At 39.8% G+C, this 25,792-nt stretch overlaps 1 protein-coding gene across 1 annotated transcript in view; it reads left to right on the top strand.

Annotated features, from left to right (window-relative positions):
- The window catches only part of ADGRV1 (adhesion G protein-coupled receptor V1), a 265,854-nt gene that overhangs the window by 48,721 nt on the left and 191,341 nt on the right, over positions 1 to 25,792 (top strand). Inside the window, exons 28-39 of the mRNA XM_070743048.1 lie at positions 946 to 1,161; positions 2,798 to 3,013; positions 5,012 to 5,256; positions 6,579 to 6,760; positions 9,274 to 10,085; positions 11,729 to 11,938; positions 12,957 to 13,087; positions 13,801 to 13,900; positions 15,470 to 15,649; positions 22,725 to 22,888; positions 23,658 to 23,751; positions 24,680 to 24,758. Of these exons, the coding sequence (XP_070599149.1) occupies positions 946 to 1,161; positions 2,798 to 3,013; positions 5,012 to 5,256; positions 6,579 to 6,760; positions 9,274 to 10,085; positions 11,729 to 11,938; positions 12,957 to 13,087; positions 13,801 to 13,900; positions 15,470 to 15,649; positions 22,725 to 22,888; positions 23,658 to 23,751; positions 24,680 to 24,758 (2,629 nt within the window). The remainder of the gene's footprint in view (positions 1 to 945; positions 1,162 to 2,797; positions 3,014 to 5,011; positions 5,257 to 6,578; positions 6,761 to 9,273; positions 10,086 to 11,728; positions 11,939 to 12,956; positions 13,088 to 13,800; positions 13,901 to 15,469; positions 15,650 to 22,724; positions 22,889 to 23,657; positions 23,752 to 24,679; positions 24,759 to 25,792) is intronic.

Below are 25,792 nucleotides of genomic sequence, written 5' to 3'. Positions count from 1 at the left end.
CATAGGCACAGTAGCCAATTGGTTGACTTAGGGCCATTCTTTCTCAGCCCTAGGCAGAAGGCAATCATTCTGAAAAAACTGTCAACAAAAATGAATGGACTTGTCTATGTAGTCATCAAAAATCAAGATTAACTCTCTCATTTACATGCTTTCACACACAACCATGACTATTCTGTGTCTTGTGTTTTTTTTTTAACCAATTAGCAAATCCAATTGTAAAATCTGCTGATTAATGACAGATTCACTTTACTATAAAACAAAAGCTGGCCAGTAGAAACCACTGAATAATAGAAGAAAGTAATAAATGAAGCTAGAGCACGGCATATAGGCTGGGATGTGTATATCCTCACTACATTTCCATAATATAGCTATCACATTGATGAAGAAATGAAATTATTTCTATTAACCTTGAAGTGGCAAGATCCTTGCCGCTAATTTTAGAAATGATGTCTGATCTGGTAATTTTTATTTATTTGTTTGTTTGTTTATTTGTTTATTTTGTCATACAAGTATAGTATTGTAGTATGTTTTAACATAACATAATAATAATAATTTATTAGACTTGTATGCCACCCCTCTCCGAAGACTTGAAAAGTAGAGATAGAAAGGATAAAAAAAGACAGGACAAGGATGGTAGGCACGAAGGTGCACTTATGTACGCTAGTGCATAATCCAGTGAAAATAAGCTATGAATATTTCTTGGGTCCTGTATTCCCTCACCCTCCACATTTATCTTCCTCTCTCTGTATACTGTACATGCATGGTTATTTGAACTGTGCAGGTAACATTGCTACAATTGTTGCAAATCAGAACAAATGTCCTTCAAAAATCATTGCTTATCTCTCCACCACATTAGATATGAGGTTGTTATTTTATTGTGAAATTCTAATGTATTGATATTTTAGAAAATAAATTGGAAATCCTTCAAATTATTCTGTATTTCAGTTTCAGATTCTCCTCGCCTTGGATTTACCCCTGATACAATTGCTCATATAATTATCAATGCCAATGATGATGCTTTTGGAACATTACAGCTCTCTGCACCAGCGGTCCAAGTACCCGAAAATTATATGGGACCAATAATCAATGTCACAAGGACTGGAGGAATCTTTGCAGATGTTTCTGTGAAATTTAGAGCAGTGCCAATTACAGCAACTGCTGGTAAGAGAGTGAACCTACTACAGTGCAATGGCAAAAATGTATAACAGTGTACATATACTTTAACTATAAGCAAATGGCAAGAATAGTATCAGAAAGCCTTATATGGAATATGACTGCATGTCATAGAATCCTCAAGCATGTTCAGAAATTCATTTATTGTTGTTGTTTGAGAATTTGTTGCTCATCCAGTTCAAACTATATCAATGATAAAATAGAGTTGTATTCATTGGTCTGTTCCCATCATCCTTCTTTTGCTAACTACTGTATATCCTTTGAGGCCAAAGATCTGAACTGGGGAGCCAACTTTAAATATATGGTCAGGCTTCCCTCTTGATTGCCATCAATCTCAATGTGTAGATACGGCAGGAAGGATATTATAGTCCAATGTAGCCTTTTGTGCCAAATGATGAAATGTTTATCTGTCTGTTTCATTCTGATATCTGCTAGTATGGCTTTAAAATGTAGTAAGATATAGAAATGTTTCAGCATTGAATAAGCAAAAGAAAAACATACAGCATAGCACACATGGTCCTTTGCTGGATTCAGGTTTACATAATCATTCTGACATATGTTTTAATTTAAATTTCATCATCATCATCATCATCATCATTATCATTATTTCGCCTATTCACCCATGGTGACTCAGGCAGCTTACATGGTATAAAAACCACATTTAGAAACAGTAAAACTAATAAGAAATCAAATAAATTAATGTAATAAAATCATTCCCCATCCTCCAGCAACAGCCGACATGAGCCATTTAATGTCTCTCCTGCTCTGGGTTTCCTAAGCCCTCTGGCAGAACCAAGTCTTCAATGTCTTCCAAAAGAGAAGTAGAATGGGAGCCATTCTGGGGAATGATGTTCCAGAGAGAGGGAGCTACCACAGAAAAGGCCCTTCTGGGTCCCGCCACGTGTATCTCCCTCAGTGATGTCACCCACAGCATTCACTACCCACAGCATTCACTGCCTCCGATAACCTGATCCCAAGCCATTATTATGATAATTAACCTAAGATGATTTTCAAGGTTTTCCAAATATATTGTTCTCATTGTAAAACAAATTAATTTGATGAACACGCATGCCAGCTTTTGAAAAAAAGAACAACAATTTAGTATAGACAATCCCAATTATCTTTATGCACACTATTTTGGGTATCTGTTTTCAGTTGACCCTCTGTACTAACATCTCTGTCGTCAGGCATGGGGGAACTGACACATCACCCCCAGGCCTATACAGTTTATACATGGAATGTTTGTGTGTGTGTTTGCTTTTAATAATGAGGTTTTTAGTGTTTTTTAAATTATTAGATTTGTTTTTTACATTGTTCTTGTCATTGTTGTGAGCCGCCTCGAGTCTACGGAGAGGGGGGGCATACAAATCTAATAAATAATAATAATAAATAATAATAATTATCTCTTCAAAGAAGGTTTGGGTTGTAGCAAAATGAAATATGGAACGGCTAACAACATGAATGCCAAATGTTATAGTTGGTATTGTTTCAAGCATATTCTGCAACTTTTCTCACAGATTCTGTTCATCAGACCTGAATTAATATATAAAATATATAATAATATGAAATAATATAAAGAAATAGTATCATCATGCTTTTGAATATGCATCTTTGTTATTCACAGGTGAGGACTACAGTGTAGCTTCCTCAGATGTTGTCTTGCTAGAAGGAGAGACCAGCAAAGCCGTGCCAATTTATATAATTAATGATATTAACCCTGAAAGGGAGGAGTCCTTCCTTGTGCAGCTGCTCAATCAGACAACAGGCGGAGCACTACTCGGGAGTCTAACTCAGGCAATTATAACTATTGAGGCTTCAGATGATCCATTTGGATCTTTTGGTAAGGTGGCATATAAATAAAACCATCTATAAACTGAAAAATATCACAATAAATTTAATTAATGAATTTAAATTTAGCTTTCATGTCAACAATGTTTCTTTTCATAATATTTTATCTTATAAATGGTCACTTCCTCCTTTTTTGAAGACACTTCCTCGGAAACCATAATAAAGTACTGTAGATTATTGTCAGTACTCTCACACTGGACTTTACAATTTAAGATTTAAGACTAAACTAAAGATTACAGCCCATTTATCCCCTTTTGTCTCTTGAGAAGTATTGCGACCCCAGAAAGAAGACTTCATTGCTTCTCTCTACTCCCATCTCTGCCTCCTTTGCCTAAATCTTAAACTGGCCTCTTGTGCACTCTGATATCAGGTATCCTTTTGTGGTACTATAGAAGACTTTACAAAACAAGATAAGTACAAATCAGAAGAGAAAAGGGAAGAGCAGACCCGATTTTAAACCTACTTCTTCGTCTACTTCACAGGGTTTGGGTGAAATTAGAGTGGAGGGTGAGGTGGGATGGGATGGGGTAGGGATGGGATGGAAAGGAATGGAATGGAGCAGAGCTGAAAGAGACCTAGGAGATTTTCTAGTCTAATTAAAAGGTTTGCATTCTTTCTATTCATTTCAAGAAATTAGTAATCAATTTAGAACATAAATGTTTAAATTCTGTGATATAGAAACATAGAAACATAGAAGTCTGACGGCAGAAAAAGACCTCATGGTCCATCTAGTCTGCCCTTATACTATTTTCTGTATTTTATCTTAGGATGGATATATGTTTATCCCAGGCATGTTTAAATTCAGTTACTGTGGATTTATCTACCACGTCTGCTGGAAGTTTGTTCCAAGGATCTACTACTCTTTCAGTAAAATAATATTTTCTCATGTTGCTTTTGATCTTTCCCCCAACTAACTTCAGATTGTGTCCCCTTGTTCTTGTGTTCACTTTCCTATTAAAAACACTTCCCTCCTGGACCTTATTTAACCCTTTAATATATTTAAATGTTTCGATCATGTCCCCCCTTTTCCTTCTGTCCTCCAGACTATACAGATTGAGTTCATTAAGTCTTTCCTGATACGTTTTATGCTTAAGACCTTCCACCATTCTTGTAGCCCGTCTTTGGACCCGTTCAATTTTGTCAATATCTTTTTGTAGGTGAGGTCTCCAGAACTGAATATTAAGGACATAGACTAGTGATGGCGAACCTATGGTACGGATACCACAGGTGGCATGCAGAGCCATATCTGCTGTCACACGGGCCGTTGCCCTAGCTCAGCTCCAACACGCTCCAAAAACCAGATGATTTTTGGCTCACACAGAAGCTCTGGGAGGGCGTTTTTGGCTTCCAGAGAGCCTCCAGGGGGATGGGGGAGGGCATTTTTACCCTTTCCCAGCTCCAGAGAAGCCAGCACAGAAATTCTTCAATACCATTTAGAACTGGATTGGAAATCTTTTATGAACCTTTTCATTTTCCTATTTTTCAAGTTCCATTAAAGAGATATTATTAAACAAAGGCATTTGTAGATGATTTATCTGTATTGTCTCTACCTGCATGCCATCATATTCTGTTTTATGGACTCTGCTGCTGCTTTTTTTTTATCATAATTTTTTTTATTTTTTCTCCAACATGTTGGACTCTGCTGCTGCTTCATGCTTCAATGAGGATGAGGCTAACTTGGACAGCAAAAATGCAAGGGCTGCATCACTGGTGCTCAGTTTCCACTAATTCCCCCACTTTTGCTGTAATACTGTTGGAATGGACAATACAAGCTTTGATTAATTTAGGACGACCTATTCAAAATTATAACATGCAGTAGCTGTAAAATCCACTGATTATTCTCCTTTGATTATAAAGAGTCTATGGAGAGAGGCGGCATACAAATCTAATAAATAATAAAAAGAATAAATTTATATTTAAGATATGTATTCAAAGTATGTAACAAACAAAAAATAAATTATAGTCGGGAAAAAAAGGTTAATGTTTTTAGTTTTCCAGATCACCAGTATAGTTGTCAAAGAACCGGAAGGCAATACCATGCTGATAGATCTGCCAGTTATTCGCAACGCTGGAACACTTGACAATGTGACTGTTGAATGGATTGCTACCATTGATGGGCAATTTGCTGCCAGTGATTTGAAGGCCTTCTCAGGCAACATTCAATTTTCCCCTGGAGAAACCATGAAGAACTTGATATTAGAGATTCTGAATGATGATGTTCCAGAAATTGAAGAGGTAAGTTGGGAAATAAGACAAAATGTGAAAAGAAGAACTGTGTGATTGTTTAAAAGTCTTGTTTATAAAAATCATAGGTACAAATATTAGACTTGTGAAAATGCAATACAGTGTTCCCTCGATTTTCGCGGGTTTGAACTTCGCGGAAAGTCTATACCACGGTTTTTCAAAAATATTAATTAAAAAATACTTTGCGGGTTTTTCGCCCTATACCACGGTTTTTCCCACCCGATGACGTCATATGTCATCGCCAAACTTTCGTCTGCCTTTAATAAATATTTTTTTTAATAAACTTAAATAAATAAACATGGTGAGTAATAATCTGAATGGTTGCTAAGGGAGTGGGAAATTGCAATTTAGGGGTTTAAAGTGTTAAAGGAAGGCTTGTGATATTGTTCATAGTGAAAAATAGTGTATTTACTTCCGCATCTCTACTTCGCGGAAATTCAACTTTCGCAGGCGGTCTCGGAACGCATCCCCCGTGAAAAGCGAGGGAACACTGTACTATGGAATGATTATAATAATAATATTGATAATAATGTTATTGAAAATGGAAATATACATTGATTTTGAGGAGAGCAGAAATCAGAAAACTTTTTGTAAGGGTAAAATAATTGCTGAATTTCCAGTTTTCGAATGTTGATCTCTAGGTCACTTACCATCTAGAACAATTTTTCAAAAATTATACTGAGCTGCTGTGCACATGAAAATGGTTTCCTTGTGTATCACTAGAACTTTCTTGAGCAAAAGCTTGAGAGAAATTTACATTTTAAACTGCTATTACCTGCATCTCAATAAGGACTACAAGAAACGTATCAGGAAAGACTTAATGAACTCAATCTGTATAGTCTGGAGGACAGAAGGAAAAGGGGGGACATGATCGAAACATTTAAATATGTTAAAGGGTTAAATAAGGTCCAGGAGGGAAGTGTTTTTAATAGGAAAGTGAACACAAGAACAAGGGGACACAATCTGAAGTTAGTTGGGGGAAAGATCAAAAGCAACATGAGAAAATATTATTTTACTGGCAGAGTAGTAGATCCTTGGAACAAACTTCCAGCAGACGTGGTTGATAAATCCACAGTAACTGAATTTAAACATGCCTGGGATAAATATATATCCATCCTAAGATAAAATACAGAAGATAGCATAAGGGCAGACTAGATGGATCATGAGGTCTTTTTCTCCTGTCAGTCTTCTATGTTTCTATGATTTACATTTTGTTTAGGAATTTTGTGGCCATGTTTAATTTTGGAATCAAATCATAGAACTAATGATATTTTTCTGCACCAAACTAAGTGTTTGTCCAAAATATATTGCAGATTATTAGAGTGGAATTAACCCAGGCTTCCAATGGAGGTACTATTGGACAAGACAGAGTGACAAATGTTGTAATTCCTGCCAATGATAATCCATATGGAACAGTATCCTTTCAACAAAACATGTATCGTATTCAAGAACCATTGGAGAGAAGTTCAACTGCAAACATAACAATAAAGAGGAGGTCTGTTTTAATACTTATACCTTACTAGGTTGTGGCTAATAACTACTTTGTTTTTAAAAGTGTTGTTTATAAAAAATCATAGTTACACATAATTACACATTATTTATGGCAATATATTACAATTTATAGTTTAATGGAGAAAATTCTGTTTGTAGATAAGAATGAGGCAATCTTTCCTAGTAAACCAACATAAACTCAAAAACCAGAATCTAAATTATTTTTCCATGATCGCTTCTGAAATGTCTTGACGCATGTAAAGATTTTGTTGCAAGGAAACCAATTCTGCAGCTTATCTAATTAATGTTTCCTTAAAAGCAATAATTTCTACTGATTATAATATTATTTTTCAAATGGCGTGCATCATATATTAATTTTAATTAAATGTATCTATGTGTTTGTGCATATTCCTGATTCGTAAGCTTTAATAGATCCATATAGAATAAAATATATTAGATACATTTTAGATATAAAATATCTCATATATTTGTTTTCGTAGATTTTCACGGTATATGTATGTAGATTGTTCTGAGTTCGGGTTTTGCCCCGTGTAATATTTTGAGTGTCTATGCGACGTTTCTGTGAAATCACATTCACCATCATCAGGCTGAAGTTATAAGCTTCGTGCTGCTGTAAATATAGTAACTCAGAACAATCTACATATCTCATATATATTTATATATCTCCCAAAGATGTAAAATGAATTCAAAATTCATATATTCTATATGAATATACATATGAATTATTTGTACTGTGAAGTGCATATAAGTCTAAATTCTATTGCTATTTGCATCCAGATATTTGGTGTAGAACTATGACAACGAGTTGTAATTAGGGAAACCTAACTGAAACACATCAGCAGTATCATTGCAAAATAATAACTTTTATTTTCTGGTTCTATGTGTCATAAAGATTAAACGAATAAGACAATGAGTGTGATATTCTGTGATAGTTGCTGTTTTACATCTGTGTGTCTAATTATGAATATTAGAAACTCTTGACTGTATTCTAAGTTAAGGAAAGCATGTTGCCAATGAAGCATTTCAGGAAAAGCAGAACAAATTAATCTGAGAACAGCAATGAATGTAGTTTAAAAATAAGGACCCTAGGAAAAGGTCTTGAATGAAGACCATAGAGAGGACTTCTAGTCTGAGTAAACTGAGAACATATAAGCCCCCACATCTAATTACTCCCCCCAAATTAAAAAGAGATAAAACTTAGGGAAAATGCCTTTCCGTTAATCTTTATTTCTTAGCTTCCCTTTCTGACTTTCATCCTAAGCATCTGAAGTAAGGTTACAGTATATCCTGTAAATAAGAGGTGTCAAATTCGATTTCATTGAGGACCACATCACGATTTTGTTTGATCTTGGGGAGCTGGAGGAAGGCCTGGCCAGGATGGGCAAGATCAGCTCAACTTCACTTGTGCCAGGGCACCTGTTGCGGCCCGAGCGCTCTGCCAGTGAAAATGGGCTCCCAAGCTTCCTGCAACCTTTTGCCAGTAAAAACAGCTTGGGAGGGCTGTATGTGGTCTTCCCAAGCTCCATTTTCATTGGCAGAAGCACAGCGGGATTTGCTGTTTCTAGGGTGGCCTCATAGACCAGATCCTAGCACCCTGTGAGCCAAATCCAACCCATGGGCGCTGAGAGTTTCAAAACTATGCTTTTTTTTTTTTTTGCATTTTCCACCCCCTGAAATTTAATTATTACATCATCATCATCATTCATTCATTCATTCATTCATTCATTCATTCATACATCCATTCATCCATTCATCCATTCAACTTCTATGCCACCCAATTCCGAAGGACTCAGGACAGCTTACAAGCAATATAAAAAAGTACAATTAACAATAAAAAGAAGTCAAGTAAAAATTAAAACAATAACCCCAATTAAAACCCACAATTCAGCAATCCAATCAAAACATACATATCATTCAATATGATTTGGCAATGAAAGATATACAATTCATGGTCTGCAGGCCTGCCGGCAAAGCCAGGTCTTCGTAGCCTTTCGGAAGGTCAGCAGGGTAGGAGCAGTACGGATATCGGGGGGGAGTTGGTTCCATAGAGCTGGGGTGGCCATAGAGAAGACCCTCCCCCATGGCCCGCCAACCTGCATTACATAGTCGACAGGACTTGGAGAAGGCCAACCCTGTGCGATCTTATTGGTCTTGGAGGTATACTGCAGGAGACGGTCCCGTAAATAGTCTGGTCCTAAGCCACGTAGGGCTTTATAGATAATAATCAACACCTTGAATTGTGACCGGAGACCAATTGGTGTCCGTGCAGCTCACAGAGTATTATTTATTTATTAGATTTGTATGCCGCCCCTCTCCGTAGACTCGGGGCAGAGTGTACCGAGGTACACCCATGACAGTTCGCATGGCAGCATTCTGGACTATTTGCAATCTCCGAACACTTTTCAAGGGTAACCCCATGTAGAGAGCGTTGCAATATAACTATATCAAGAAAACAGTTTTAATTATTATTTAATTTGTCATTTATTTAATTTGTAGTGGTGGAAGATTTGGTCAGCTGAAGATATTTTACAGCACTTCAGACATTGATTTCATAACTCTTGTACAAGAGCAAGGTCTGGATGTATTATGTTATTATGAAGCACCTATGCAAGGAATTCCAAATGAGAGTCATGTGACCAGAGTGAATCTTTCACGAGCCAATGATTCTCTCTACACTTGTGCTATTCTTTGTTTGAAAGAGCAGGCCTGCTCAGCTTTTTATTTCTCTGGTACTTCTGAAATTCCATCATGTTTTTGGGTGGGATCTTGGAGTAGCTCAATAACCAACAACTCAGGATTCTGGATATACAAGAAAAATCTTACTACTGTAACTGCTATTTTCAGTACACAAGCAATTGCTAATAATGACTATGAACCTGTTACAAGCCAGTGGGTGATCATGGAAGAAGGAGAAGAATTTACAAACCTCACAATCTCCATATTACCTGATGATTTTCCAGAACTGGATGAGAAGTTTGCCATTTCTTTGTTAGAAATTGTGCTGATGAATGTCACTGCCAGCATTGAAAATCAACCAGTCATAGGACAACCAAACACTGCTACAGTTCTCATACTAATGAATGGCGATGCTTTTGGTGTGTTTGTAATTTATAGCATCAGTCCCCATACAACTGAGAATGGTCTTTATGTGGAAGTACAAGAGTGGCCTCAGAATACAGTGCACTTGATGATACATAGAACAGAAGGTAGCCTGGGACAGGTGATGGTGGAATGGCGCATTAGTGGCGGCACGGCTACCCCAAATCTGGATTTTATAGGTGATGGAGAAGTCCTAATTTTTGCAGAAGGTAAGGAATTTGAGAGAATTCTCTAATGAAAACTCAATATGTTATTGTCTTGTACAGTCATTGCCATGTATCAAGCTTTATAATGACTTACAGGAAGATTGCAAGGAAAATTTACATGACATCCCATTGAAGGTTATCATCCATAAATTATAGTTTAAATTCCAGCATTTTAAACTCATTAAATATAGTTATTTTATACCACTTGAAACGGGGGCGGCTTCCTCTAACCTTCCTATTGGTGTGCTGTGTGTGCATTGCGATGTTTCGTGTACGCACACATCTCCTTGCACGATTTTGGTTCCACGCATGGGCAGAGGGACTATTTTCCTTCTGCATATACCCAGAGAGCAAAATAATCACTAAAAATTAGGGGGGGGGGGGGAGATGGTGCCGTGCATAGCATTGTGCAATTTTGTGCAATTTTGTTTCCACATATACACAGAGAGACAATTTTCTTTCTGCACATGCTCAGAGTGCAAAAACATCACTGAAAATTAGGAAAAAAAGATGGCGCCATGCACGAACTGACAAAGACAGTACTGGAGCCATTGTATGCAAATTGCGCAATCGGCAGGCAACTACCACAGCGGCGCACCAGACCACACCTATAGGAACGCATCTCTGACTTGAAATGCAGTCTATAAAGGATTTTATACTACCTTTCCCAAAATTTATAGGAGAATTTTAAGACACATCATTGATAAAAAGAATATAAAGGAACAGTTCTAAATAGCATACATGCTAGAGCTGCTTTGTGTATGTGCCTGTACAGTGGTACCTCTACTTAAGAACACCTCTACTTAAGAAATTTTCTAGATAAGAACCAGGTGTTCAAGATTTTTTTGCCTCTATTTAAAAATCATTTTCTACTTAAGAACCCAAGCCCAGAAAAATTTCCCAGGAAATTTGAGAGCAGCACGAAAGCCCGGCCATTCCCCCTTTAATCCTGGCCATCTGGGCTGCCAGAGGAGCCTTTTGGTGGCACTTAAGGAGGCATTGGCAGTGCAGCGCGAACGAAGCATTTTCCTTTCTCTGAGCTTGGAGAGGGAATAAACCTCTGCCAGCGCCCAGAAAAAAGAAATGCTCCCTTCCCTCTGGGCAGCAAAGGAGTAACCACAGCGAAGGAAAGGCATCGGCTACAAAGCGAGCGAGAGAAGACGGGAGCCCTTCAGCATGGGAAGGAAGAGGCAGCAGGTAGCAGCAGCAGCAGCCACTGTATGGGAGGCAGTGTATGGGAGGCAACCTCGCGCCCGGTGTATTGGAGGCGTGTCCTTCTCCTCGCCACCTCAGAGTCCCTCTTTTTTTTAAGCCTTAAAGTTTTGGATTGTTTTGATTCCCCTCACCTCACCTTCTTCAGCAGCGACTGTCCTCCTCCTCTTCCTCCGACCCAAATTCCGAGCTTTTATTTCTTTCCTGATGGGTTTGCCCGCATTATTTGCTTTTACATTGATTCCTATGGGAAAAATTGCTTCTACTTAAGAACGTTTCTACTTGAGAACCTGGTCACGGAACAAATTAAGTTCTTAAGTAGAGGTACTATTGTATTTTAAAAGCTTCTTTGTTTATCTAAGTGAAATAAACATTCTTCTAAACATTGGAAAGGTTGCTACATAATCATAAAGTGCTCTAATATTTCTTAACAGGTGAGACAAAAAAGCCCATCACTTTGACTATTCTAGATGACACTGAGCCTGAAAATGATGAAAGCATTTGTATCACTTTGACCTGCACTGAAGGTGGTAGCCGTATTTTACCCAGTTCAGATACTGTCAGGGTGGTGATTTTGGCCAATGACAACGTAGCAGGAATTCTTAGTTTCCAAACATCCTCAAGATCTGTAATTGCTCATGAAGGTGGGTCCATCTCCATTTCATTTCCCTTTCTTTTGTGAACTATTAATATTAATCCGAGTTTAAGATTTCTCTCAATTAGCTCAATTTATTGTTTGGAAAAACAGAAAGAAGAATTTGAACAATTTATTTGCCTTCATTTAATCAATTTATCCCTTAGAATTTTTTTCTATCACTAGAAATTAATATTGTGGAATAATATATAAATGTGCAGTATGTGAGTAATTACAAGTTTTATAGTTCTGCTTATCATCAATTCTCCATATTCTGACAGAGCTCAAAACACATGAATGAGAAAAAGGCTGGAGTTTGTTATCCTTGATGAAATATACTGCGGTTTGTATAGCATATACAGCAAACGCTTACCTTAATATTTGAACAGTGTTGTGACAAACATTCTTTGCATTTGCTTATACAATTTTTTTTCTTTTATTTAATTCAGCAATTCTACAGTAGCTATTATACAGTTAAATAAATAGTAGGTAGGTGGGTGGCAGTGAAGGACTGCAGTTACCTTTTCCTACCGGATTGGTCCAAGAGAAACCCAGAGGGCTGGCATGGGCGCGTATGCGTGGAAGCAAAGAAATTGGTGAAAATTGCCGAAATCTCACACGAGGATGTTTGCATGTGCGAGATTGCAGTTATTCTTGCCGATTTCTTTACTTCCACGCATGCACGTAAGAAAAATCTCACGGGGTGCGCGGGGGCACTGAGAGGATGCGCAGATGTTCACACATCGCCATTTCCACTACCGGAACAGTGATCCAGGTGTACTGGGGACAGCCCGCCCCGATAGATAGGTAAGTAGGTAAGGAGATAAACTGATGAGACATTGCAGTTTTTTTCTGATGTACATGTATTGCAATTTAACAGTAAATCAAGATTATGGAAACAATATATTTATCTTTGAAACCAACTAATTTAAAGTTCTAATTGTTTAGAACTTTCTATTGTCTTAGGTGAAAATAATATATTGGCTTTCCTTCATTTCTTATGATATTATGTGTTCTTTCATTTCTAGGAGAGCTGTTACAATTTCATGTGCTAAGGACTGCACCAGGAGCTGGAAATGTAACTGTTGACTGGCAAATTGTGGGCCATAATGTGCAACAAAACTTTGAAAATATTTCTGGAACACTCTGTTTTTTAGAGGTAGATTTCATTTATTTGCTTCAGATGCCATAATAAAAAGAAAGTGTGAATAGTTGCACTTGATTTGAGAATCGATGGACAGACAACTTTATTGCCATATTTGCAATGTAAATTATACATTTATTTATTTATTTATTTTATTTATTTATTGGATTTGTATGCCGCCCCTCTACGCAGACTCAGATATAAGCCATATTTAGACTAATGGGACTTATTTCTAAGCGTGTAGCACTGTACCTTTTCCCCTAGCTGTTTTACAAGCCTACTAAGCTTTTGCTAGAATAAAATATAATATTTGGATATTAATCTGTTATATCCTAAAACTGCAGACTCTGCTAAATTGTGAATGTCACTTTTAATAATGGAATGTCCTTAATAAGTAAGTGATTTCAATGTATCTCTCAAAAAATGTCCAGGCAACTTAAAACAACTTAGTAGTTGAAAAGGTGATTTGTAGAAATGAGTTTCAATGTTTTACAGGTAGTCCTCAAATTATAACCACAATTTAGCCCAAAATTTATTTTACTCAGTGAAGACATTTGTAAAGTAGGTTTTGCCCCATTTTATGACCTTTCTGGCCATAGTTGCTAAGCCACTCATTGCAGTTGTTAAGTTAGTAACAATGTTGTTAAATGAATCTGGCTTCCCCACATGTTGTTAAATAATTGTTATAGTTGTTAAATAATTGTCCTTTTTTTTGTTTTAACAAATAGGGGTCATTAAATGCAACAATTTATTTATACCTGTTGGATGATCAGATCCCTGAAGAAAAGAAAGAATATCACATAATTCTGCATAATGTTAAAACGCAAGGTATCTGTCTTGTAGATGTATAGCAAATCAAGATTGGGCCATACATGATGACTAGCTCAGTGATGGCAAACCTATGGCATGTCACAGGTGGCACACAGAGCCATATCTAAGGGCACATGAGGCATTGCCCTATGTCAGCTCCAGCATGTTTGTGCCTTCTTTTTGGCTGTTTTCGCTTTCCCCAGGTTTTAGGAATGCCTCCGAAAGCCTGGAGATGGCAAAAAAGGCCAAACAGGCCAGCCAGAAGTTCACTTGTGTGCATCACCCCCAGCCTCCTTTTCACTGTCAGGCTTTCCTGAAGGCTCTTGCAGCCAATAATAGAGTTCCAGGTTTATCTGGAGCTCTGTTATTGGCTAGAGAGGCCTTCAGGAAAACCTTGTCGGCTGCAGAAGAAATGAACCGAGGTGTGTGAAGCAATTATTTGAAAGTAAGTAGTAGGGTAGCTCCACCTCCGTTTCATTTCCAAACTTCCAGTTGGCCAGTTGGGCCATTTCCAAACTTCCAGTTGGCCAGTTGGGCCATTTTTTGCCATCCTCAAGCTTTAGGAGCTTGAGTGATAAACAGCCCAACAGGGCTACTGGAAATCTGGAGGCTTCAGTAAGGCCTGTGCTTGTGAGCAGAAGGTGAAGGCGAGGATTGTGTGCATGTGCAGGTGGCAGCACAGGGGTTGTGTGCATACGTGAGGAGAGGGCATTGCATTATGGATGTGGGCACGCAAGTGCACAATATTACGCGAAGGCACCCAAGCCCAAAAAAGGTTCGCCAACACTGGACTAGATTATTTAATATTTTGTAAACTGAATATTAATCTGTATTAGCAGATGAAAACCATCAATCTGAAATGCCATGAACAGTCTGTCTGAGTTAGTCTGTTCACAAGTGCAAAGAAACAGTTAATGTTTCGGTCTAACACGGATATTGTATATTTAACAGTCCTATCTAACGGGGGAGGGCCTTGCTGCTTGCTTGTTTTCTTGCAGATGTTTCATTACCCAAACTAGGTAACATCATTAATCCCTTCCTGCTAGCACTGATGATGTTGCCTAGTTTAGTTAATGAAACACCTTCAAGAAAACAAGGAAGCCCAGAGAGCAACAAGGACCTCTCATTTCAATCCTGAGCTACAAATATTCTCCTTTATTAGTCTGAAACTATGGTAGTCTACCAGATTTTGAGGACAATTGTTTTATATACAGTACTATGTATATAAATTATGCTCTGAGCCAATTTGCTTTTGATTGCAAAAATAAGATATAATGTCTGATAATCATGATAAACATAATCTTCTTTATTACTTTTTATGGTATTTTATCATAATATGGTATAACCAATTATTTTCTCTAGCTCAATAGGTGATTATTTTATGTGAGATGAAAGAGAGAGTTGCCATGTATGCTATCATTTTGTACAGAAAATGGAACAATGGAAGGGAAAGATTAATAGATCATGGCTTATGAAAAGCATATTGGAATATATTTTGTTATATATCACCAACAATTTTTCTATTAAATTAATGAGCGCTTTCCTATGGAGAGCCATCCTTTTTAATATCATTTTTAATTTTTTTAGGCGTCACTTCTACTGGCAGTGCTATTTTGGACCATCAAGGATATGAAGCAGTTTTGACAATAGAGGCTAGTGATGAACCATATGGCATTCTGAATTTTGCACCTTCCTCTAGAACTGTATTAATCCAAGAGGAAAATAAGACAATTCAACTTTTCATTAACAGAGAATTTGGAGCTTTAGGTTTGTATGTAGAAGAATGTATGCTCTAAAACGTATTTTTCTATATGCAGCTTTATTATTATTAGTTTTTTACCCATGATGTTTCACAGTCTTATGTCATAAAAGCAGAAGAAACGGCATCAAATAAATAAATCTTAAACTCTGAAAAAGGAATATATTTTCAATCTGAGCTAAATTGATTATGAGCAGGTATATTAGGTACCATGTGTCAATATGGCTAGAGTGTAGATATTAGTACCCAGCAAGTTGTCTTTTATTTACATACTGTACTTTTCCAACTGTAAGAAACACCCCCCCCCCTAAAAAAAAGTGGATGGAAATATCGGTGCATTTTATGGATCAAATACAGCCCTGTTTTTGGCTTCCCACACCCCCACTTGCATCCCATTTTTGCCAAAAACAGGATGCGTGAACCAGTAGTGGATCCTAAAACCCTTTACTACGTGCAAGAGTGAGCATGTTTCTGCGGTGGGGTGGGTGGAGCTTCCTGCCGGCAATGCTACCAGTTCTTAGAACTGCGCTGAACTGGGAGCAACCCACCGCTGGTGTGAATACTTTGGGAGATCTGCAGAGTGCTTCTGGGTCTTGGGGAGGGCAAAAGCGGGATGTGTTGCGAGTTCTGGAGGCCAAAACGGACCAATTCTAAACAAAAATGAGACATGCAGAGGGTTTGAAAGGCCTGCAGAGTGCTCCTGGGGACTGGGGTGGGCCAAAACCAGGCACATGGAGGAATTCGGGAGATAAAAAATGGGCCAATTTTTTCACAAAAATGGGCCTGTTTTTGCAAAAAACTGAAATGTGCAGAGAGTTGGGAAGCTCAGAGTGCTCCCGGGGGCCAGAGAGGATGAAAACAGGATGCATGGGGAGTTCAGGACCCCCAAAATGGACTAATTTTTCATAAAAATCAGACGTGCAGAGGGTTTGGGAGGCCTGCAGAGTGCTCCTGGGGGCCAGGAAGGGCAAAAACTGGACGCACAGAAGCCATAAACTATTTCTTCTCTTGTTTTCCTCATGGGAATCTGAGGTGGGTCTTATATTCTGATGCGTTTTGGAGTCTGAAAAATATGATACATAAATATATTGAAATACACTATTCTCTAAATAGTTTATTGCAATGTTGTAAATGGCTTTGCCTTTCACATGATAAAATAAATGAAGGAAACAGCTGGGACAGTCTTGTTTGAGAATTGGGGAAATTTTAATTTAAGTAGTGGGTTTTCTAAACTTTTACTAAAATGATAAAAATAGGAGGAATTTTTATGGAAGGAATATCATAATGACATAACAGCTTTCTGCTTTTTGCACTTCTAACTAGCAGAATTCTGAACATTCAGTGGCCTGCCCTAACATATAAGGAAGAAGGTAAACAGTCGTAGATTTCAAATATCTAAATTTCATTTCATTTCATTTATTGGATTTATATGCCGCCCCTCTCCGAAAACTCGGGGCGGCTAACAACAATCATGAACAATGTACAGTAAAAAATCCAATACTAAAAAACTAACTTAAGACCCCTAAATGTATAAAACCAACATACGTACAAACATACCATACATACAGTTGTATCAGCCTAGGGGGAGAAGAAGTCTTAATTCCCCCATGCCTGGCGGCAGAGGTGGGTTTTGAGTAGCTTACAAAAGGCAAGGAGAGTAGGGGCAATTCTAATCTCTGGGGGGAGTTGGTTCCAGAGGGCCGGGGCCGCCACAGAGAAGGCTCTTCTCCTGGGTCCTGCCAAGTAGCATTGTTTCGTTGACGGGACCCGGAGAAGACCCGCTCTGTGGGACCTAACTGGCCGCTGGGATTCGTGCGGCAGAAGGCGGTTCCTGAGATAATCTGGTCCGGTGCCATGAAGGGCTTTATAGGTCATAACCAACACTTTGAATTGTGACCGGAAACTGATCGGCAACCAATGCAGACTGCGGAGTGTTGGTGTGACATGGGCATATTTGGGAAAGCCCATGATTGCTCTCGCAGCTGCATTCTGCACGATCTGAAGTTTCCGAACACTTTTCAAAGGTAGCCCCATGTAGAGAGCGTTACAGTAGTCGAGGTGATGAGGGCATGAGTGACTGTGAGCAGTGACTCCCGGTCCAAATAGGGTCGCAACTGATGCACCAGGCGAACCTGGGCGAACGCCCCCCTCGCCACAGCTGAAAGATGTTTCTCTAATGTGAGCTGTGGATCGAGGAGGACGCCCAAGTTGCGAACCCTCTCTGAGGGGGTCAATGTTTCTCCCCCCAGGGTAATGGACGGACAGATGGAATTGTCCTTGGGAGGCAAGACCCACAGCCACTCTGTCTTGTCTGGATTGAGTTTGAGTTTGTTGACACCCATCCAGGCCCCAACAGCCTCCAGGCACCGGCACATCACTTCCGCTGCTTCGTTGACTGGACATGGGGTGGAGATGTAAAGCTGGGTATCATCGGCGTATTGATGATACCTCACCCCATGCCCTTGGATGATCTCGCCCAGCGGTTTCATGTAGATGTTAAATAGCAGGGGGGAGAGGACCGACCCCTGAGGCACCCCACAAGGGAGAAACCTAGAGGTCGACCTCTGACCCCCCACTAACACCGACTGCGACCGGCCGGAGAGGTAGGAGGAGAACCACTGGAGAACAGTGCCTCCCACTCCCAACCCCTCCAGCCGGTGCAGAAGGATACCATGGTCGATGGTATCGAAAGCCGCTGAGAGGTCAAGAAGCACCAGGACAGAGGACAAGCCCCTGTCCCGGGCCCGCCAGAGATCATCCATCAACGCGACCAAAGCAGTTTCCGTGCTGTAACCGGGCCTGAAACCCGACTGCTGGGAACCTAGATAATCGGCTTCTTCCAAGGACCGCTGGAGCTGGAGTGCCACCACCTTCTCGACAACCTTCCCCATGAAGGGAAGGTTGGAGACTGGACGGTAGTTGTTGAGTACGGCTGGGTCCAGGGAGGGCTTCTTGAGGAGGGGGCGCACGAGCGCTTCTTTATAGAGTGTTGGAAAAACTCCCCTCCCCAAGGAAGCGTTGGTAATCTCCTGGGCCCAGCTCCGTGTCACCTCTCGACCGGCCGAAACCAACCAAGAGGGACACGGATCCAGTGAACAGGTGGCAGAACTCACAGCTCCAATGGCCTTGTCCACTTCATCAGGTGTCACCAAGTCAAACTCCTCCCAGACAGATGGACAAAGACGTTTAGCCCCAGTCACCTCGACTGACTCGTTGTCAGTCGACTCTGTTTTACAATTGGAGTCGAGATCGGCCCGGATCCGAGCGATTTTATCAGCGAAAAACGTGTTAAAGTCCTCGGCACTACTCTGTAAGGGCTCCCCAACTCCCCCCTGATTATGAAGGGAGCGGGTTACCCTAAACAGAGCGGCCGGGCGGGATTCCGCTGATGCAATCAAGGCGGAATGATACGCGCATCTTGCCGCCTTGAGCGCCACTTTGTAAGTCTTAATAAAAGCTCTTACAAGTGTTCGATCGGATTCGGACTTACTCTTCCTCCATCGTTTCTCTAGACGTCTCTTCTGGCGCTTCAACTCCCGGAGCTCCTCGTTGAACCATGGAGCTCTACGGGGTCTAGCGCCACGGAGAGGTCGCAGCGGCGCAATTCGGTCAAGGGCCTCCGCTGCAGCCTTGTTCCAGGCCTCAGCCAGAGACTCTGCCGGACTGCGGACGAGTGTATCTGGAAAAACCCCAAGCGCCTTCTGGAAACCTTCTGGATCCATCAGGCGTCTGGGGCGGAACATCTTAATTGGTTCCACCTCCCTGCGGGGGAGGATTGGAGCCAGGAAGTCAAGCCGCAGTAGAAAATGGTCTGACCATGACAAAGGCAGCACTTCTAAGCCCCTTAGTCTCAGACCATTACTCAGTTGCTCAGAGGAATACCATGTCGGGTGAGTGCCCCCCCTCATGAGTCGGACCCTGAACTACTTGAGTCAGGTCCATGGCTGCCATGGTGGCCATGAACTCCTGTGCCAGTCCAGAGGATTCGCCGAGCGACGGCAGGTTGAGATCCCCCAAGACAATAAGTCTAGGGAACCCCACCGCCAGCCCGGCTACCTCCTCGAGCAGCACAGGCAGGGCTTGTGCCACGCAGCTAGGAGGCAGGTACGTGAGAAACAAGCCCACCTGAACCCCTAAGTCCAACTTCACCAGGAGGGACTCGCAACCCGTAATCTCCGGAGCAACGAGTCTACGCAGGCAAAGGCTCTCCCTGGCTATAATAGCCACTCCTCCCCCCCTTCCCCGGGATCGAGGTTGGTGCCATATCTGAAACCCGGCTGGGCAAATTTCAGAGAGAGGAACTCCTCCCTCTGGGCCCAGCCAGGTTTCAGTTACACATGCCAGGTCGGCCTCCTCATCCAGGATCAGATCCCGGATGAGGAGAGCTTTATTTACCACCGACCTGGCATTGAGTAGCAGCAACCTGATCCCAGGCCAGATTTACACTCATCACCAGTATTCTGGGTTGAGCTCACGGAGCCGGAACAAGGGATCGTTATTAAGCAACGATCCCTCCTTCCCCTGGAACGGCTAGCTCCGTGGCTCCCGCCATGTCTGCCTCTCCCCAGCAGCACTGAGATATCCTGACCCTCTGTCACCCCAGAGATAGCCGCCCCTCCCCCTCCTGCCTCTCCAGCGCCAGGTTGGCCAAGTATTCACACATGTCCCAAAACTAGTATATGATACTGTAATATTTATATCTTTATGTGATCATTATGATCACATAAATTACTACACTTCAATTTGCTATTAAAAGAAAACAGATGCATAATATAGTAGTCATTTTTAAATGCTACACTTCAGTTTAGCTGTAATTTTATAAGAGACCTCTGATATTATAAATAATAACTGCAAACGAAAGAAACAGCAAGTTTAGAAAAATGAAAACATTTGAAAAAAAATACACAAATTTTTGATACAAAAAAATCCAAGGCTTTAAAAAAATATTAAAAAGCATCCCTGTAGGCATGAAATATTTCTATGGGCATGGGTACTGAGCATGATTTGCTTATCAAAATCTAAGTATAATGGACAAATAAAAGAAGCATCTTGATATAAGTCAAAGATGTAGCGTTTGTTTGTTTGCTTGTTTGTTTGTTTGTTTGTTTGACTTCTATGCCGCCCAATTTCAAAGGCCTCAGGGCGGCTTACAATAATGATAAAAATACAAAGACAAATAGAAACAGAACAATAAAAAGAAGTCAAATATAATATCTAAAACAGTGATGGGCAACCTTTTGAGCTTGGTGTGTCAAAATTCGCCAAAAAACTGAGCATAACTCGGGTGGTGTGTCACCTTGAGAAAAATACATAATTTTGTGATATTTATAGTTTAAATAACTAATATGCATAATTATTTAACTTACCCACTTAGTGACTTCTTTGTTAATCTGTCAGTTGGTTTCTTTTGTTTGTCTTGCTGTTATTTAACTTGTGTGGGGTGCCATGAACTAAGATAAGTGAGGGGGAGGGGGAATTCTTCCAGTGATGGCGAACCTGTGGCAGTCCAGCTGGACTGCCACAGGTTCACCATCACTGATTTAGTGACATTATAACTTGTTGCATATAAATAAATGTTTGACCCCACTTTGATAAAGAAGCACAAACTAATTGGGAAAAATAGTAATGTATTACAGTATATTGATATGCTGCCCAATTTCCAAAGAAAATGCTAAGTACTGTAACTAAAGGCAATAATGAGTTTTTAGGATTGTAAAGTTCTTATGCCAAACACTCCACTTCATTCTCTGCCTCAATCATTTTCTCATTTCTCTTTTTTTTCTCCCCTTTATTCTATCATTTCTCTCTCTCTCTCTTCCTATCTTCTCTCTCACACTCTTTCTCTCTCCCTTCCTTTCTTTCCTTCTCTCTTCTTTCCACTTTTTTTTCTCTCTCTCTCCCTTCCTTTCTTTCTCTTCCACTTTTTTCTGTTTCTCTCTCTCTTTTCCTTCCTTCCCCTCCCTCTCTTTCTCCCTCTCTCCCTTTATAACACCATTCTGGAAGGCGAGCAGGGAGCAGAGGGGCGAGGGGTGCAGACCCTGAAATAGGCCTGCAACCCCTCCCCTCGCTCCCAGCGGCCCCTGCGAGCCAACCACCGTTCGTGGTGGGCTCCGACGCTTGGCGCCGCGCCAATTAGCTGGGAGGCGGCGCCCCCCCCAGCTGAAACGGACGTCCGACCGGAGCGATTCTTCCCCCGGCCCGGCAGGCATGCCAAAGGCAGCGTGTGGGCGAGCCTGCGCTCTGCGCAAGCGTGCCCAGCTGGGAGGCAGTGTTCTCGCCCCTCCCAGCCATCGCAACCCCTCCCCTCGCTCCCAGCGGCCCCTGCAAGCCAACCACCGTTGTGGTGGGCTCCGACGCTTGGCGCCGCGCCAATCAGCTGGGAGGCGGCGCCCCGCCCCCCCAGCTGAAACTGATGTCCGGCGGGGGTGATTCTTCCCTCCGCCGGACAGGCATGCTTGTGCTGCCAAAGGCAGCGTGTGGGCGAGCCTGCACTCTGCGCAGGCGCGCCCAGCTGGGAGGCGGTGTTCTCGCCCCGGCAGCGTGTCACCGAAAATGGCTACGCGTGTCAGTGCTGACACGCGTGTCATAGGTTCGCCATCACTGATCTAAAACTATAAAACCCCATAATTAAAAAAACAATTTGTTATAAACAAAACAGTCATAATCACATGCAAACACACCAGTCATACAAGCCTTCGGAGAGGGGCGGCATACAAATCAAATCAAATCAAATAAATAAGTTAGTAAATAAATAAGTAAATAAACAAACAAACAAATAAATTTGGCCATAAGAGATATACAATTCATGGCCCCCAGGCCTGCCGGCAGAGTCAGATCTTCGTGGCCTTACGGAAGGAGAGTAGGCTGAGAGTGGTACGGACATTGGGGGTGTAGGGCCGGGGCAGCCACAATGCTGCCCATAATTCTGGACAGAAACTCATTGCCCTGCCCTTTTGGTTGCATTGTCTCACATCTCTGATATAGATATGTGATATTATACTAATAATTATTTCATGTTTTTGTTCCTTATAAAATATATGTGTATTTAATTATAGTCATATCTGAAATCTATATGTTTACCAGGTGTTGTCAATGTAACCTACACAACAATTTCAGAATTTCTTGGTTTGAAGAATCAGACAGAGGGGGCATATGCTGAACCAGGAGTTGATTATATACCTATATCAGGATCAGTTGTTTTGAAAGAAGGTGTAACAACAGCCACTATAAATATTACTATTCTAGAGGTAAATTGTAATTCTGCTCAGTAAAAAGAAAAAAGGGAGTTTGATTTTGATGAATGCAGGATTTAGGTCATAATTTCTAATGTCCATGGGAAAATTCTTTGCTCTATTGGTTGATGTAAAAATCCAAGAGGAACAGTTAATCACAAAGAGAGAACTTAGATTTATACAAGTGGAATAAATCTGTTTCATTACACTGGTTTCACTACCATGTGCCACATTTTATAATCTTTAAAATGAATAATGCATTGTTCCATATTTTTTCTGTTTCATTTCCTGATTAGAGTACTTGTAGTAAATCTTGCAGTTGGAAAGAAGCCTGGCTAGTATTATATTATTTTAAAATTTGTAATATTTCATTTGACATGCATAACATGAAAATTTTTCAGGCCTAGTAATTTCATTAGGATTGAGGATGGTAGTTAGACATAATGTCGTCAGGCATGGGGAACTGAGACATCTACCCCGGGCTTATACAATTTATGCATGGTATGTTTGTATGTATGTTTGTTTAGTAAATGGGTTTTTTTTTTAAATCAAATCGGGTTTTTAAATATCTTAAATTATATTTGGATTTGTTATAAATTGTCTTTATTCTGTTGTGAGCCGCCCCAAGTCTGCGGAGAGGGGCGGCATACAAATCTAAATAATAAATAAATAAATAAATAAAATAAATAGATGTATAATAAATACTTTAAATGCAAAGTAAACTACTTCTGCTAATTTAGAAGTGGACAATAACATGAGTCTGTAATGTCTTTTTGTTTTATAGGATGATATTCCTGAAATGCAAGAATATTTCTTCATTAATCTAACATCTGTGAAACTAGTCACATATCCTTTGACATCTTTTCCTCCCAGACTTGGTAGAAATCTCACAACTTTCTTTCATTATTTCTTTATATATTTCATTATTTCTTTATATCTCTGAATCAAATTTATACATTTAAAAAAATATTTTGCACTAATGTTAATACATATAAAATATTTGTTGCTCTCTTTATGCAATCTTTCAAAATATACTTTTCTAAAAAAGATAAAGCTAACAGTAGACTTCACAATGGCATTTCAGAAGTAAATTTAATTAGTCACAGATAATAAGAAACTGTTTTTATTAGTTACAATAGTAAATCTTGCTTATTGTAGAGGAAAAGCGTGCTGATGCAGGCTTTCACATTGCTGCTCTACAGTAGGACAGCTATCAAATCAACCAATGATTACTTTATTTTAAAAATGGCATGTACATCGTGTACAGCATTAGTACATATCTCATTCATCTTCTCTGCAAACATCAGTATGATATAAGAACCTTGGAAACATAAATCCTCAACATTTGCTTCAAGGCCCCAATCAACTTCCTCATCAACTTTAGGCTGGTATATTATATTTGGTATTTCCAAGATACATCATGGTGCTGTTAATGGTGCTACAGAAAATGTATATTTTAATATTTTCAATTTAAATTTCATTTTGCATTTGTGTAGAACTGACTGGGTTAATTCACTGCAAGATAAATAGGAAAAAACGTGCCAATAGGTTTAAGATGTGTTTATTATTTATAGCACAGAGAATATTTAGGAAAAGTTGTATCTTCTGAGTAATTTTAATTACTTAAAATTAATTTAGTAATTAATTTTATTCATTAATATTCTACTTTTTTCCAGGAGCATTTGGGAAGAATTATACTTAATTAATACTATGCATAAATATTACAAATAATAATTTACTTGTACATCTAAGTGTTTACTTATAGATCCACATTACTGTGAAAAATAATTTTCTTGCTATTTTTAGACATGGATGGTTTAACAGCACAGATAATTATTGACGCTAATGATGGAGCAAGAGGAGTAATAAATTGGCAAAATACGAAGTAAGTTTAATTTTCAGCTCACATTTCATTTTTTTCAATTGCTAGTTTGCTCAGCTGAAACATTTTGTGACATGAATCATGATGGCACCAAAGATAGCAGGAAATGTAGTCAGCCAATCCTGAAAGCCAAATATGGGCTCTAAGTAGTCCAGGATAGCCAAAGTATTAGGAATGTATCTAATTTACATTTAAGTGCTATAGGCAGTTTCAAGGACTTCAAAGTGTAGATAAGTTGGTTGCATCAATTAGAGTGTTTCACACATATATAAGCCAAATGCCACTCATGCATCATCACGAAATCTCTAGAACCGTAAATCCTACAAACTTGAACCTTGGCACATATGTTACTCATGACTTCTAGGTGCTTGCTAAGAAGGATTTTTTGAAATGATCATCAGATCATTAGTTATTTCTTATAATTATTAACACACTGACGGTAAGGAGTTAGATGTTCTGCTCCCCTTCCCCACCTGAAAAAAAACTCTGTTCCAACTGCCAGTGGGCGTGGCCAGCACATGACTCCTCCGGCCTACAGGCTAGGAGTTTAGACATTGTACTCCATGCTAAGGAGTTCAATTTCGTAACAAAGCACGGGCATCCAGCTATTAGTATTGTTGTGAGCCGCCCCGAGTCTTCGGAGAGGGGTGGCATACAAATCTAATAAATTATTATTATTATTATTATTATTAAATATTGAGAACACATCTGTACAAAGAGAGAGGAATTCTATTTGAACCAAAATGGAACTAGGCTGCGGGTTCATTCCAATAAAAAAAGTGGCAAAGTAGCTTTAAACAGATCTATGAGAGAAGATCACCAAATGCTAGGCAGCATCCAGTTAAGAAAGGTGTAGAAAAAAACCATAGAATATCCATCAATACACATTAGGTAAAGGGTGATGCTGACTTTCAGAAGCTAAGTAAGGGGGGGGGGGAAGCTTATGAAAATGCTAAAACAAATGGTAACATTTGAAAAAAGATGTAGGTTATAAGCATTTCTGATTAATCAGATTACAGAGTAGCAGGGCTTAACAA

Source organism: Erythrolamprus reginae, chromosome 2 (genome assembly GCF_031021105.1).
Source record: "Erythrolamprus reginae isolate rEryReg1 chromosome 2, rEryReg1.hap1, whole genome shotgun sequence".
NCBI classification, from domain to species: Eukaryota; Metazoa; Chordata; class Lepidosauria; order Squamata; family Dipsadidae; genus Erythrolamprus; species Erythrolamprus reginae.
Note: the sequence above shows the minus strand (reverse complement) of the source record. Positions and strands in the feature narration are given on the sequence as shown.